The 17,201-nt window shown below is 54.1% G+C and overlaps 1 protein-coding gene across 1 annotated transcript; it reads right to left on the bottom strand.

The window, feature by feature from the left end:
* Window positions 1-6,375: 6,375 nt before the first annotated feature.
* Window positions 6,376-8,164, bottom strand: KRP23_347 (Cytochrome P450 94A1; the record flags this gene model as incomplete). Its single annotated transcript, XM_067888105.1, has 2 exons — window positions 6,376-6,387; window positions 7,340-8,164. 2 exons carry the CDS (start codon window positions 8,162-8,164, stop codon window positions 6,376-6,378), a joined length of 837 nt encoding a protein of 278 aa, XP_067750904.1.
* Between the last annotated feature and the right edge of the window lie 9,037 nt (window positions 8,165-17,201).

Here is a 17,201-nt window from a genome sequence, read left to right as displayed (position 1 = left end):
CGGCTGCGGGCGACGAGCCGACGGGATCGGGTCTGCCGATGCTTCTCTGTAACGGAACCATGGAGGGAAAACTGGATGACTTGATGTTCGGCCTCATCAGTGAAAACCTCGAGACGATGCGCCTGAAAGCATCGTACGTGGACGACATCAGCGGAGCTGCAGTGCTTGACGACGTCTTTTTGCCTACGGAGGAGAAGCCGTTCCAGTCGTTGGTGATCAAGTGGATGGAGCTTGATATCCCTTTCCACTCGACGAGTTTGGTAAAGAATCGGGACTACGTCTACCTCGAGGGCACAGGCTACGTCAGAAACGAGCAAGGAGAACGTATGGGCTACCACGTGCTGCACTCGGTAAGTTTCGCGCAAACCCACCAGCTCCCAAACCGAGTTCGTGGTAACATGTCCATTGTTGGCTTCTGGCGCCAAATTGGATCAAACACGATGGAAATGTACGCAACGGGAGTCATGGATCCGGTCGACAACGGGCTAATCAGAAAGCTCGTGATCCCAAGCATCGCAGATGTCTTCATGTCCACTTTGAAGTACGCCTACTGCGGCCAAATGCGCAAGCTATCGTTCATGCTGGACAAGAAATACGCAGAGTCCAAGATGCGTGGTACGCCCAACAGAAAGCGCATCTGCATGACGTGCTCATCGCCCATCTCGAGCCGCGGACTGGGCGACTTTGGCAAGAGTAACAGCACGTGCAAGCTGTGCTTCGGCTTCGTGTGCCACGCGTGCAAGATCACCCGGAAGTTGAGTTTCGTGGACCCCGATCTCCTTTTGTCGCAGCGCAAAGTGACGTTCTGTACGGCATGCATCAGCGAGGTGACAAGTATGGGCGCGATTGACGTCGCTCGAGCTCAGATTGCGACCAGAAAGCAAGAACTTATGCAGCGCGCCAGCTTCGTAAGGACGTTGTCTTCAGATGACAGTAGCGTGGATGCGTCTTATTCGAGCAAGTAAGGTTAGTCTTGTAGGCCTGCATCCAAGGTAGATGTGGCTACGAAAGAGCTCTTCAGCATGTTGTAAAAGGGTCGATAGTCATAGAGAATCTGTGTTCAATAAGTCATGACGAGCTAAAGCGGAGTTTCGTCGATTGTCACCGAGTAGATGTGGTCAATTGTTCAGTTCAGTGGGCGAGGGTGTAGAGCGTGCTGGAGTTCGGGAAGTTCTGTGTTTGACTGTCGTAAGAAGACTGGTCAAGGACATGTACTCTCGTCAGGTCACGACGGCGGTGAATGCTTCAATGCAGCTCGGGCTTCGCGTGTTTGTAGGCAGCGATTTGGGTGAGACCGTAATATCCTAGCTGTATCGGTCAGTCCCCGGTCCCGATTGCTGTGTCACGAAGTATTCGAGCCAATAGCCCGTGCATCTACATTAGGCAAACACAGGCCAGTGTTAATGCCTTCGTGCAGCGTGGCCCCACCGATAGTGCTGTCGACGTCAAGAGTCGGAGTGAAAACTGGACTTCGCCGACGTCGACGTCGACGTTATTATAGCTAGCTTGTCATCCAGACGGTCCGAGCCCGTTTATTGGACAAAAACATTATGCTGGGGCCAATCAAAGAGAGGAGAAGATATTCGACGGAGGAGCTCATTGAATGTGGCCTCTACCAAATCGAAGGAGTGACTTGTGCCATGAGTAAACCTTCCTTTCAGCCTTCCTGTGCTGCTAGCAGACACGTAGAAGCCGAGCCTATCGGTCGTTGGTATTGCACCAACTGGCCATGTCGGCGCAGCGTTTGTTTTGGCAGCAGGCCTTCATTCTAGCGTTTCCAGGTATATTATCCAGGTTTAACAGCGCCCGTAAAAAAACCTGTTGCATCTTAATTCGAAAGAGTGACGGTGTTATGGGTCGTCGACTTGCCGACTCTGGACGTCTAGGGTCCCGACAACAGCACTACCCACCGAGATTGCGAGCACCGCCACGAAAACAACTGCTCGCGAATCATTTCTGAACCTGAATTGCAGCGCGCTTATAAAACCGTCGGAGAAACGAAATCTCAACGCAACAGGGTAGTAGCGACGTGCACTTTGACCTATCCAGCTCGTGGTAGCCATACGACGAAGTCATGGGCAAAGCAAAGCGTCCTAAGGTGTACGTGTAATATTTACCTAGCTTATTATCAAACTCGTGCACGGTGAGGTCATCGATTGCACACCAGCATTAGAATACTTTCTTCAGCAGTGATGACATCAGTGCTAGACCGCACGTCATGATCTGATCGGAATGTGGACCTCGCCGAGGATTCAAAGTTCGTTGAAGCCTTATCCACTCCCGACGTCGGCGATCTTCTGACACAAAGAGAATTGAGTGGAGACGTATGGGGAAGGAGCGTTTCCAGTCAAACCCGTATCCGGGTCTGGTGCTTTCTAAGGAAGACCACGCGCTCCTACTGGACCTGACCAACACGCTGGTTCAGCAGAACTTCGAAAAGTATCAACACTTCGTACAGCACGACAAGCGCAGGATTGATCTTGATCGATGGAAGCTTGTCAAGTCCCGCAACGATATCCACATTCACGTGCGCCGAGAAGACCCGGAAGAGCTTCAGGTACTTCAAGCACGTCAAAGCACCAATACTCCAGTCATGTTGAGCGTCGGGACGTTTCCTGGCAAGATGGATGATCTCATGCTGGGCGTAATGAACCCGACACTGGACACCATGCGCATGAAGGCTTCCTACGTCCACGATGTGAACGACGCCGCCATTCTCGCCCCCATCATCGTACCCACCGGGAACGACCCATTCCTGTCGGTGGTCGTCAAATGGATGCAGCGAGATCTACCGCTCGAGTCCACGAACCTGATCAAGAACCGAGACTTCATCTACGTTGAAGCTACAGGGATACTGCACTTCACCAATGGTGAACGGGTAGGCTACCACCTCATGCACTCGATCGATTTCCCCCAGACGCGTCCACTACGGAACGTGGTGCGAGGCAATCTCTCCATTTGCTGCATGTTTCGACAACTATGCGAGCATGTGATTGACAACCACTCGTTCAGCACGCTGGAGCCCGGTGGCGAGCTTTTGCGTTTTCTGATGCTCCCCATCGCCGCCGAGTGCCTCCTTTCGGCGACAAATTACGAGCCGTGCGGTCAGATGACAAAGTTGACGTGGTTGATGCAACGCAGACGCGCCCAGAGGTCCCGGAGCACAACGAAGGCCGCAGTCTGTGTGACGTGCACCAGAAACTTTTCTCGAAAGTTGGGCAGGATCGGGTCCAGTACGTGCAAGATTTGCTTCAACGCGATCTGTTTCTCCTGTAAAATCCAGAAGCGTGTTAGTATGATCGCTCCTGATGGCAAGATGTTGCAGCCAAAGATCACATTCTGCGCCTCGTGTGCAAGTGAAGCATCGAGTCTAGATGCGATGGAGGTTGCGCGTGACATGACCAAGGCGTACGATCCCAGCAAGTTGCTGCACGCTTCATCGCTAGCTACTTCATCGTCTTTTTCAGATTCATACTCGGATCACTCGTGGCCACTGTAGGAAAGAAGTGGCGACTTAGCCAAACCGATTCAACACGTCGAACTGCGAGCGTGTAATATCAGCAAAGAATGCCGCACATTGACATGTGAGCTCATCATTAACTTGCTAGGGTCCATGATTGGAATTCACAGTAGAATTTATGCGTGACGGGGCGAGCGTCGTAAAACGGCACATCAATTTCCGGGTTACGTACACTGACGAGGCAATTGCGCTTGCACAAGTTCAGGCCTTGAGCAGCTCCAAACAAACAGGTGCATCTTGCCCACAATTATGATCATTGTGAAGAGGAGTCCCACATCCTTTTAGAGGAAGGAGCAGATGACGTCCAGCTCTGGTATTTGTTCGTTCTGTTCCACGAGACCGACTTTGCTAATGCACTTTAGTCGTCGCCATTCACTTTCGCTGGCAGAGACGATTTATCCATGAACAGCAATGGGTAAGTCCGTTGCTCTAATTCGCAAGAATACAAATCTGCAGCTCCAGGTGCCTCGCCAGCGCGCCGAACGAAATTTTCCTCCGCTACGGCCATGTACAGAATCCACATTTTTACTCCCGGTATTCTCGGTATCGCTGCTGAAGGTGCTTATTACGACTGATCTACGCAGAAGATCTTTCTTACCAACACGGCGGCATCTCGCCCTTCGTGCAGACCTTCTGCCACTAGCCCCTGCTTGAGATTGGAAGGAGACCTCAACAATTCGTACCAGCCCACGATGACCAAAACCAATATGAGAGTAATCGCAGCGGCATAATCGCTCAAAGCAGCGTTTGCTTTATGACCGCTACATTCTCATGAGACCAGCACGAGATACAGACGTTGTACGTGAAGGTCTTGATCGCACGCTTTACACCGCGAATTTTGATGTTCACTTTTAGGAACAGCGACGGCGGTGCAAACACTTAAACCCTAAGCTGCCGACGCTGAACAACTGCACGGAGGCGAGGAACTGCTTCAGCCAAGGAAAGCGGTCGGCTTCTCGCCATTTTGTTCGTAGCCTGCCCCTCGTCCTTCGCCGTGAAACATCACGTGCGCCTTGTTGCTTCTCTCATCGTGTGAGGTACTGGGCTAAGTATCGATGACGACGATCAGCGCGGTGACGCCTTCCAGCTCGTTCCTGTGACCTCGTACAACCAAGTTCTTGCACCAGAAGCGACACGAGAGACACACAGAAGCCCCGCGACTCACGGGCCACGAAGCGTCTGGCATAGCGTTTGACGAGTGCACAACTTCGTCAGATACACCATTCCCCAGTTTTGTCCACTTCAATGAGTTGTGTGTTGTACACCAAGTACCAACATACTGGTACCAACGCCGTCAATGCGCCAAGAATTCCTGAACAGAGGCTGCCCAGCGCTTCTAGCTGCTCCTTGCGGTTGGAGACGCGAGGGAAGGATCGTTGCGCATGTTGGGGTTGTGATACAGCGTACGTCGCTGCCACTTGTTGGTCTTTGATGCCCACGACCCACGAAGCCTATCCAGTCCGAGTTTTGCAACGGGTGAGCAAGGAATCTGTTGGGAACTACAAGACTCAATCGAGTTGGAGAGAAGCAGCCGGCCACCTCCTTCTGCAGCTAGCCAAGCACGATGTCACGCCAACTCCTGGAACTGCGGCGTCGTCCACGGTCCGCCGCGTCTTGCGTTTCACGTGCTGCTGCTTGGTCGCCGGTCGGGAACTGGGTCTTGGCAGCTGTGACGAACTTGTTGAAGGAGATGCTCGCAGGCTACTTGAGGTGAGTACTGCACCGGGAAGCGTCTTAATTAAGAAGACCGTCGCTGGCCCGTGGTGCTGAGATATGATCATGTGCAGAGTGTACCAAGACAAAATTGATTAAAAGCGTACGGTTACTGAGTACGACCTCGAGTGCGTTTCGTACCGCTGCGCGTATTGGGGCTTGAGGCAGCGTACGTCGAAGTGGCAGTTTTGGCTTAGTGCCAATACACGCTGGTGCAGGCACGAAGATTTCCAGTCCACAGTTTGCAGCTCTTGCCTAGGAATCTGTCGGCAACTGCGGTAACTGTGACGAACTTGCCGAAGAGGATGCTCACAGGTTACTTGTTTGACCCAGTGGGAGCTTTGACTTCAGATCAATGACTTGGTCTCCATGGCTAGTGAACCGAATAGCGTCTCTTTTGGAAACGTCGGCGCTGATGTGAATGAGTACGAGGTGCTGGTGACTTAAAGTTGATGAAGGCTAACTGGCTACGACTTGGAGTGCTGGAGCGCTGTAGTTCAGCTGTGAGCCATAGTAGATGACTGAGCTTCTTCGTCAACTGATGGTTGCGCGTAGACACTCGCTGGCTCAAGATGTGGTGAATTTCGGCGCCGTCAATACTGGAAAAGCTGGAACCTGCGTCAGAAGGAGAAGAAAATGCAGTCAGGGCTGGTAATGGACGAATGTTACTGGTAAACGTTTGACGGACGGCAATGTGATCAGGACAGCACCATGTATCAACCGATGCGTGCGAAAAGCGCGATGTACGGTCCAATAACCTTGAATGAATGCGTTGGAGCAGCTTCGTCTTTGCTTGGTTCGGGTCGACAGCGTTTTCGCGTTCGATTGATGAGTCAAACGCAGTGAAAATGTACGCGCGGAAAAAAGTCTGCAGTTGATGCAGCGGCAGCTAGTTGACGATTTGCCTCTGCTACAGTAGTTGCCCGAGCTGGATCCGCTGGCGAGCGCTGATCAGGTGTCCGCGAGAGCGTCGGTGGGCCAGTGGATGGCCGACATTTTGAGGAAAGCTGTTGCGGTATGCGTCAGCTTGTCAATGTTATGCTGAACGGAGGGCGAATCTCCAGAAGACGTTGCCTCAATCGCAAGTCGATTCTATCCGATGTCGATCTGCAAGTGAAGGAGCCACGGAATCGAGCAGTGTCCTAGCAGTGAAGCTAAGATGAAGCGTGGCAAAGGTAACATTAAGACGAAGCACTTGATTAGTATATAAAATATGTATTTGCTTCCTACTAACGTCATTGCGATGCACTTGGTTGCAGAGCTATTGCTACGGGATCATGCAGCCACGCCGACAGCAACTTCGTCGCTTTTCGCAGCTGGGAGCAGCTCATTCACACGCATCAGGAGCGGGTTCTTCATGCCAATCGTGATGCCACCCGAGCAGGCCACGTCTTGGCCTGGCACCTCGTCCAAATGGAAGCGGGCCACGACACAAGCGACGACCATTTTCATCTCCAGCATCGCCAGTTTACGCCCCACGCACACGCGCGGACCCGTGTTGAAGGCACTGAACTTGCCGGACGACACTTTTAGCAGGTCACCCGTTTCAGGGTCCAGGAACCGCTCGGGCACGAACGAAGCGGCGTCAGGGCCCCACACACTCGGCATCCGAGCCATGGCGTGATACACCAGCGCGATGTTGGCTCCTTTCGGGACGAACGTCCCGTCGGGGAAGACCGTGTCGTGCACGCATAGCTTCTGGGCCAGCCCCACGGGCGAAAACAGACGCAGTGCCTCGCAGATGGTGGCCTCCAAGTACGCTAGACCCTGCACGTCCTGCGAGTCTGGGACGTAGTCCAAGTCGGTGCCAAGCTTGGGCAGTCGGGCGAGGAGATCCGCACGCAGCTTCGCTTCGACCCGCGGGTTGAGCGTGAGCAGGTGGAAGAGCCACGCGATTGCGTCGGCGGCGGTGTCTCGCCCAGCGATGAGCGCCATGAGCACCACGTTGCGCACCAGAATGGGGTCGACAGGTTTGCCGTCCACCGTCTCGTTGGCGAGGATGAGAGACACAATGTCGCGGTTGCGCGTCTTGTCTTCTGCGTCGTTGGGAGGCGCGTTGCGCTTGTCCATCGTCTTGGAGATGACGTCCATGACGAACTGATCCACCGTCGTGAGCGCCTCGCGGAGGTTCTTCTCACTGCCCACGTTGAGCCAGCGCTTGAGCTTCCAGTACCAAGTGGGCACAACCAATCGCGCCGCGGTGATGTGCTGCGCGTCCACGAACGCGCGCTCGAACGGGTGCTCGTGCTGCAGCGTGAGCGTGCTCATGTTGAAGCCGAACGCGATCTCTCCGAACGCGTCGAGCGTGAAGCGACCCGAGTACGTGAAGAAGTCGATGGCCTGCTTGGACTGGGCCGCGTTCGACAATACGCCTTGCAGCACACGTACGTGCTTTTGAATGATTGGAGCCATGTGCTCTCGCAGCGCTCGCGAGCTGAAGAGGTTGACGAACACACGGCGGTGGAACTTCCACTCGTCGCCTTCGACGATCAAGATGCTGTCGCCCAGCAGGTCCACGAGCAGGTCGTAGATGTGGTCGCCCTTGAGGAAGTTGTCGTACTGTATCTTCATGACGTGCTCGTAGTGCTCTGGATTGGCGGTGAGGATCATGTCGCGCTGGAACGGCAGCCGGAGCGTGAATGGAGCCCCGCCGCGCGATACGAAGACGTCCGTCACCCAGTCCAAGAACCGACCGGCGTGGTAAGCCATCAAGACGGCGTGGCCCACGACAGGGATCATCGACGGTAAGAAGGGCACCCTGACGGGTCCGTGCGCACCAGGCGTCACACTCTGTTGCTGCTTTATCAGCTTCTTGTCCGTGGTGTCACTTGGCAGGCATTGCGAGGCCACCGCAGCACCGATCAAGACGCCGAGCATCAGCAGCCCGAACTTCTTGAGTGGGTCGTCACTGTCCAGGAACCACAAGAGCATGGTGGTGATTCGTAGCACGGAGGAAGGTGTTGTGTTGCTCTGAAGCGGGGTTTGATTGTGACGATCATGAAGCTGCCAGCACGATGCTCACCACGAGCAGCAGTCGGCTACATCACTAAGCTGGCTGCTGGTATCGTGAGCATATTCCTCGAATTGGGGGCTAGCGTAGAAAAGCGCAAGCTGTGGGCAATCTCCGACGCCGTTGAAATCAGTGGTGAAGGGCGGCAGTCACACCTCAATTGGTAGACGGGCAAGGTGCACATCCCCAATCTCGGGTCATCATTTTGATGGCACAGATCAGCGATGTCGGTGCGTCGCGGGAGAATCAGAGCCATGTTCGAATAGAAGCGAACAGTGACGGACAAACAGGATGTATCGATCGTGCAGAGCGTTTAGTAGTTGCAGTCCAAGTCGACGGTGGTGCTTGAGTTGCCCTCAACAACTTTCAAGCTGCAGACACCAACTCGTTTGCCAAATGTAGATACTGTAGGTGTCGGTCGTGCTGGTCGAGTCGTTGCGAGGTATCCGTGGTCCAGAGGGCATTTGCAAGCGCTTAGCAGGTGCACACGCCGTCGAGTTCCCTCGTACCAGATCTGTAGCCCCTACAGACTCACTCTGGGTCGGTTGAGAATGGTCCTCAAGACGCTGCAGTGCATCTTCTATCAATCTGCGCCATCAATGCAAATCCACACCCCGCCCACAGACGGAGCGAGTCCCTCGTGGTGGCCTCAGTCCGCACTATCGAAAGCGGACGCGGCTGCAGCCAGCGGCTCCTCTTGCTTCTCCTCCGTGCTGCGCCATACTTGCAGCGTTAAACAGCGTCTGGACTGTAGCACGCAGCTTCGATCGAGCTGGTACGCCAGCGAGCTGGTCGAGCTACACAAAACTATCGACGCGCTCCATACATTAGTTTTTTTTTGTCAGCAAACACTTGCGGTCGATAGCGGCGCCCGTGGTGTAGCTTGACGCGGTAGCAGACGCGCGACACTCGCAGTCTTGTCAACCACAACGCAAACCGCTCGCCGTGTCGTGGACGATGCCAAAGGACCGCTTCAACATGAGCCCCTATCACATGCTGCCACTCACGCTCAAGGACCAAAGGACGCTACTGGAGCTCGAGAACGAGCTCGTCGAGGACACCTTCCGCAAGTACGAGGCGTACGTGACAAGCAACTCGCAAGTTAACACGAAGCGCTGGAGGCACATCAAATCCAAGGATGACCTCCACATTTACGCCAAACGTGCGAAACCGGTGAGCGACAAGCTATGCCGTCCGTGCTGCCAGTCTGAGGTCGACGACTGTGACGATGGCGGGGGCGTGAAGCCTGTGGTGCTGAGTGTGGGCTCCTTCAAGGGGCAGCTGGACGACCTCATGTTTGGCACGGTGAACCCGACCAACGACATCATGCACGTCAAGGCCTCATACGTACACGACTACGATGACGGCGCCGTATTGGCCAGCCTCATCACCCCCACGGTGGCGGATCCGTTTCGATCCGTGACGGTCAAGTGGCTTCAGATCGACTTGCCGCTAAACTCCACGGGACTCATCAAGAACCGCGACTTCATCTGCATGGAAGCGTCGGGCATTCTGCACTTCGCCAACGGGGAGCGCGTTGGCTACTTGATGCTGCACTCTATTGACACCCCTCTGGCGCAACCACTACCCAATGTTGTGCGTGCTAGACACAATATCACCGGCTTTTTCCGGCAGATCGCCCCGAATGTCATCGACACGTTCGCCTTCGACTCGGTCGAGGCTGGGGGTATACTTTTGGAGTCGGTGGTGTTGCCCGTGTGTGCCAACGCTCTGTTGTCGGCGACCAACTACGTGGAATGCGGACAGATGAAGAAGCTGACGTGGATGCTGCAGCGACGCCACGCTGCGCTACGAGCCAGCAATGTACCATCGGTACCACCGCACGAGGACGTCTGTGCAACATGCAGGGGTGATCTTCAGGCTGGGTGCATCAAGCGCTTCCGGAAGGGCAAGTGCAGCATGTGCATGAGTGGATTGTGCTTCGCCTGTAAAGATGTGAAGACGATCAGCTTCCTCTCGCCTGATCGAAAGCTGCTGCGACGCAAGGTAACCTTCTGTAGTGCGTGTGTTACCATGGTTTCCCGGATGAACGCGATGGACGCTGCTCGAGACCAGGCAGCCGGATACCAGGCGTACAACACCTTCTAGGATGATTAGGCGTCACATCGCCCAAGTTGTTAGCGCCCGTACGTGTAAGCTTAACTGTCGAATACATTTCATCTCCAAACCGTCATTGGTGCTGGTTGTGATCGCCAAGCAGTCGAACACCACCTCCAATTAACTACACCTTTGCCTGTCCAAGTTCGCAGCAGTGTAAGGCAAAATGGTGTGAAGTAACTAAAGTAACCCATAAAAGTAGAGATATATTTCAGAAAAATAGGATTCAGACCAATGTAGATTTAGTGAAGGGCAAACTGGTGGTTAGTGGCAAACATCCTCCGTCGGTACCATGCCGAAAGAACCAAAACACATGCTTGCAGCGCGAGCTCGCGTGCTGGATGCATATCTAGACGGCAGAGACTGGATGTTTGTAGCCGACTGCAACGACTACGGTGCGCAGCATTGTCGAACGAGGAACACCTGAGTTGAAGAAGAGGGGCGGGGTGCGATCTGCGAACACCAAGTGCACACCGGAAATGGAGGACGCGCTCGTGGAGTATCTGGAAGACAACTGCCAGTATACGCTTGCTCAAATGCGTGACATGCTGCACTACGACTTCGGCATACTCGTTAATACGTCCCTAATCAGCAAGAAGCTGTGCGACAAGCTTTACACGGTTAAGCAGGTAAGTTTTATTGAAGTTACACTGTTTTTGATAGTGCCTTCAGTTACTCAACTAAAACATTGAGCGCACAAACTCCGAAAGCGAGGTGAATTTGACATTACGACATATGCAGACATCATGGAGTGGGCCTCGCCAAGAATGTGCTGTACCAAGAGCACATTTTTCAAGGATGCAAAGTTTCATGTGGAGGACGACGTGCTCAGGGTTAGCCATCAGCCCTTAGAATACCAGAACGAACTGGGCGTTGTGGACTATTTTACGGACACGTTGAAGAATGGGCAGATCCTCGTGGGGATTATCTTCACGTTGCGGCGATTATTTCGCATGGTCACTCGTATGTTGTTGAGCCAACGGAAAGAAGTACACATAGCCACCGATGAAACGTACAAGCTTCATTTTCTAGGTTGGACCCTCGCCTCCTTCGGAACATATGGAGTTCGATACACTGCAATACACCCGTATCAATTACCTGGCTGCATTATACGTTCGTTCGGACTGAGACTGCGTACGCATACGTTCGACTTTTTACGGTCGTCAAGGATCGCACCGAGAAAGTTTTCGGAGGAATCCTGGACGTTTAGTTTGGATCAATGGGCCATTCTTCGGAGATTGCAAACGCATCCCGCCAGGTGTGACAGTAAATTAAGTTGTTGAACTGTTGGCCACATTTAGATCGAAAAGCTCGACGAAAGAAGAGCTTTCTAGCCGACTCTGACCTCTACGAGAACATCATCAAGCGGCTGCTCGATTGCCTGAGTCTGTTGCGGTCGTTTGACCAATTTGAAGCGCTATTCAGCCCGGTAACATCAAGTTGGTCAGCGGTAGAATACAATACCACCCACCGCATGTAAAACAAAATCGACAGGGAATAAAAGAAGAAAGAAAAATGCATGTAATAAAAAATAGCCGATAGAAGCATGAACAAAACCCCACCCACATCCGCTACTTCCCACTTATGAGAGCTCTCAATCCTAAGGATCCTGTTGTCAAGCGTATTGAATGTGCAATCGTCCACTGTGACTGTAGCGGGGCTACACATTCGGTTCACCTCCTACCTTAGTGCAACATGCACTAAGGCATACATTCAGGTGACCACCACAGGGTGGTCCACATTCATAGCAAGAGGCATATGACTGGTAGAAAGTAACACCTTTCTACCAATGAGAGTCATTCAATAGATAGGGGTTCTGCCAGCCATCCAATGGCAGAACCTCTCATTAGAAATATCAGTTTTAGGAGGAAACCCCATTTACAATCAATACAGTTCTCATTTACCACCAAAGCTTTCGTTTGGTTCATTTATCTAGGTTTAAGTATACTTGTGGATACAAGTATACTGAACTTAAGTAAATTACTCCTACGCTTCCTCCTACACGTGCGCACACGTGTAAGCTTAAGTAGTGGGTCTAAGCAGACCCACTACACCTGGTAGCACTTTGTAGTCCGTCCAACGACCGACTAACACGTTCGTATGGAATACGAACGCGGGGCTGAGAACCTGCCCTCGGACAGTAACATGTCCGTGGGTAGCCCAAACACGTCTGCAACGCATGTTGCGCGTGCAGACTGCCCCCACCTGTCGGAACCAGAGTGGGAGGCCCTCCAACGACTGTCAACAGTCATTGGGGAAGCGGCGGTAGCAACGATGTTGCGAACGCTATCACCGACGGAGCAACACGGTGTTGCTCTGGGTTTCATCGTGAAGGAACAGCGTGAAACCGCTGCTCGAACTTCGGTGTCGCCATCGGCCACACCGCGCGTGGAGTCATTGAAACTCCACGTAAGCAGCTACGTTGGAAGAGAGGGCGAGCCTCTCCTCCGTTGGCTTGTCGAGGTCGACACTGCCATTACGGCTCGACGTATCGTCGACCCGTTGTCGAAGGTTGCGTTCGCCATGTCATGTCTTGGCGGACGAGCGAGGAGTTGGGCGTACGGACGCCGACTCACAGATCCTACGTGCTTTAGCACGTACGAGGATTTTAAGGAAGAGCTCAAACTAGCGTTTGAGCCCCCGCAAAACGAGTTCCGATCGAGGGCGGAGTTCCTCGATCTGCAACAGGGCAAGCATGACGTGCATGCTTACGCCCAAAGAGCACGGTACTTGGTCTCGAACATCGTGACCAACCCGATTGACGAGGCGACAAAGGTCGTCACGTTCATGAAGGGCCTTAGAGATGGGCCTGTGAAGACCTATCTCTTCCGAGAGTATCCAAATACTCTCGAGGCTGCAATTGCGCTTGCAATGCAAGAAGAGTTTAGCCTGCGGCAGGCTAAACTGCATGTGAACGCCCCACGGCTAATGCCACGACCGGTGGCAAGGCCGTCGGGAGGTCCCGAACCAATGGACCTCTCGAGTGCGACCGCTGCTGGTTCCCAGCAGCGTCGTGGATCAACGAATGTGCGTTGTTTCCGCTGCGGAAACATCGGTCACTACGCCCGCGAGTGCACAGCACCTGTGCACGCGGCGAGGAGCCGTCGTGGCGATACTGGGTATCGTCACGGGCAATCAAAAAACTAAAGGGACCAGCAGGCGCGGGGCGCCCTGCTGGTGATGCGATCGAGCGTGTCGACATCGGACACGCTGCAATGAAGATCGCTGCCCCCAGTGAGAGTCAATCTCACTGCAAGAAGCAAGATGACAAGCCGAACCTTGTCATCCTGAAGGTAAGCTCGAAGAGAGAGAAGTCTCTTCGTGCTCTAGTGGACTGTGGTGCGTCGAACAACTTTGTTCGACTGCAGAGCCTTCCAAGGCTTGACTTCGAGGAGGTAGAAACACCTCGAAGTCTATTGGAAGTGAGGCTAGCAACGGGTGTCGTTGTTAGAACCGAGAAGCGTATCGTACGCGTACGCTTCTCTTACCAAGAGAAGGAGTTCGTCGACGAGCTTATCGTCCTCGAACTGGACGATAAGTTCGATATGGTGTTGGGCATGCCGTGGCTTGCACGGCATGATCCGGTGATCGACTGGACGAAGCGCACGATCGTGCGCTTCGGGAGCAGCAGCAGCGCGACAGAGAGCGATGGCCCTGTCGGCGCAGCACATGCACCGCGTGGTGCATGCGGCCCTCCACTAGAGACAGCGCGGAATGCGGCTGTCTCCGGTCACCCCAAGCGAACGCCAACGACTGCGAGAGTCGTTGGGAGAAGATGTGAACCGAATCAGCAGGGCCTGGTTCAATCCGATTCGAGAGGGTCTCGAAGCGTCCGGGGCGACGCGGTAGTGTCGACAGGCAATGTCGACACACAATTGGTCGAAAGACACTCCGCCGTTAGGCGTAGAGGTAAAGAAGACGCGTCGGCTCTGGGAGCCGACGCTGCAAGCAGTGCGGACGGTTGCAAACGTCCTGCACCGGAAATGCTTGCGAGCTCGCGTGCAGCCGGGCTGCACGACGAAGCGGTGCGCGATCAAGCCGGGCTTGAACGCGTGCGCCCGCGGGTAAAACCCGCCGGCGAATACAAGGAACAACTGTCCACGGCCGGGCCTGGACAAGAAGAAACTCGCGGAGCCGGGCTCCGCACGAGAAGTGAACGGCGCAAGCAAGAAAAGCTGCGCAAGTCTCGGTCAGGGACCGAGACGCTACAAGCAGTGTCTGCCGGGCAGACACAGGAGTTGGAGACGACCGCCGAGACATTGAATGTCTTGACGCGTACGAGTATTGGTCTCCAATACAAGAAGATGAGGCTGAATAATCCTCCGACGTTAGCGTCGGAGTTGATGTCGCTCCCAGTCACAAGCTGGAAGCATTTCGCTCGCGAACTGCACGATGGACGCATCGAGCAGATCTGCATCCTCTCGGACGTCGAGAGGATGACGTGTGAAGCAGAAGAGCTGAATCAGCTCATCTCTGAGGGCGCGGACGCCCTCAGCGCGAAGTCGAAGAAGGAGCGCTTCGACGAGCAAGGCTGGGACTCGCTCAAGGCGAGCCCCTTTTACAAGGTCTTGCGTGAGTACAAGGATGTACTCCCGGACGACATTCCTGCGGAGTTACCGCAGGATAAGGGTGTTCAGCACGAGATTGATCTCGTGCCGGGAACGAAGTACTGCGTCACGCGACAGTGGCCACTGCCGCGTGAGCAAGTCAAGGCAATCGACGACTTCTTTGAAAGTCGTCGCAATGCAGGACAAGTGCGGGAATCGAAATCCCCGCACAGCGCGCCTACGTTCTGTGTGAAGAAACCACAGGGCGGGTGGCGCATCGTTCATGCGTACAACAAGCTGAACGATGCGACGGTACCGGCACAGACGCCGATACCTCGAAAAGATGTGATCATCGATTCGATGACCTCGAGTACTATCTTCAGTACTCTGGATCTGAGAGACGGGTTCTATCAGATCCTCATGCGTGAGAGTGATATCCCTCTCACGGCGGTAAGCACTCCGAGCGGCATGCTCTGGGAGTGGCTCGTGATGCCGCAGGGGCTAAAGAACGCCCCAGCGACGTTCAACAGGTGCGTCACGCACTTGTTGCGCTCGGTGCGAAGTCGCGCACCGAGCTATTTTGACGACGTGTTCATTCACAGCCGGGCTGTGAATTGGAAATCGGATGTGGAGATGCATACAGAGCATCTCCGCAAGTTGCTTGAGCTCATGCGAAAGCACAAGCTCTACGCGAACCTGAAGAAGTGTATCTTCGGGGCAACCGAGATACCCGTACTTGGGTGTCTCGTGGGGAAGAACGGCGTACGCCCTGACCCAGGAAAGGTCAGAGTGATCAATGAATGGCCTACGCCTTCAAACGTAAAGGAACTGCGGCAGTTCCTTGGACTCGCCACGTACTTGTGCAAGTACGTGAGCAACTACGCGGGCAAGATTCGCCCGCTGTCGCAGCTCTTAAAGAAAGAGGCTGCATGGGAATGGACTGCTGATTGTCAGCAGGCCTTCGAAGCAGTCAAGCAGGGCTTGACTGAGGCGCCGATCTTGGCGGTGGCCGACCAAGATCGCCCATTCCACGTTGTGTGCGATGCATCCGATTTCGCGATCGGATGCGCACTGATGCAACTCGATCACGAAGGTCGTGATCGTGTGGTTTACTACCAATCGCGTCAGCTGAAGCCAGCTGAGCGCAATTACCCGGTACATGACAAGGAACTCCTTGCCATGAAGTATGCACTCGCAAAGTTTCGAGTGTATCTACTTGGGAGTAGACCATTCGTGGTCTACACCGACCACGCATCGTTGCGTACGGCGATCAAGTCGCCGCACATATCACAAAGAATGGCACGGTGGCTGTCATTCTTTGCTGAATACAACTTCCAGGTTGAGTACAAACCTGGAAGGTTGAATGTCGTGGCCGACGCGCTTTCGCGTCGACCAGATTATGCGGTGCAAGAGGCCGACGCCAACGCAGTTGGCGTCGTCAGGACGACTACACCCTCGTCGTCCTTGCTGGACGAAGTGAAGGCCGCATACGCACATGATGCGGATGCGAAGCAATTGGTGGAGTACTTCTCCACACCTTCTGACAAGTCTCGTCAGAAGCTGGCCAAACACCTTCGTGCCCGTGTACACCGTTATCGTGTACACAATGGTCTGCTGCTTTACAGCGCAGTCGACGACAACGCAGATCGCATTGTCGTGCCGGATGATCATGAGCTGAAGCTCAAGATCACGTATGAGTACCACGATGCCCCGACATCGGGACATCCTGGCCGTGAGAAGACATATTTGCTTCTCACGCGTGACTTCTATTGGAGTCACCAGTACAAGTGGGTACGCAAGTACGTTCGTGCTTGCGAGGTATGCCAGCGCGTGAAGCCTGCGCCCAACTCGCAGGCTCCGCTTCAATCACTACCGACTCCGTCGGAGTGCTGGCAGTCCATTTCAATGGACTTTGTTTTTGGTCTTCCGCAAGACAACAAGCGGAGGACTGGTATTGTGGTCTTTGTTGACCGCTTCAGCAAGATGGTGCATCTTGCTGCAGTACCAGCCGAGGTGACAGCCAAACAGACGGCATGTCTGTTTGTTGACCTGGTGTTTAGACACCATGGTATGCCACTCGACATCGTGTCGGATCGGGATCCGCGCTTTACAGCGCGATTCTGGCAAGAAGTGTTTACACTTCTTGGGACGCAGTTGTCCATGTCGACTGCGGATCACCCGCAGACCGACGGACAAACAGAGCGTGTCAACCGCGTGCTGGTTGACACCATGAAGAGCTACGCGCACTCGTTCCATCAATGGAGCGACTGCTTGCCGATGGCGGAGTTCGCCA

The sequence above is a fragment of the Phytophthora ramorum genome, assembly GCF_020800215.1.
Source record: "Phytophthora ramorum isolate Pr-102 chromosome Unknown Phyram_PR-102_s0001, whole genome shotgun sequence".
Taxonomy (NCBI): Eukaryota; Oomycota; class Peronosporomycetes; order Peronosporales; family Peronosporaceae; genus Phytophthora; species Phytophthora ramorum.
The sequence above is the reverse complement of the archived record's forward strand: the minus strand, read 5'-3'. Positions and strand labels throughout refer to the sequence as shown.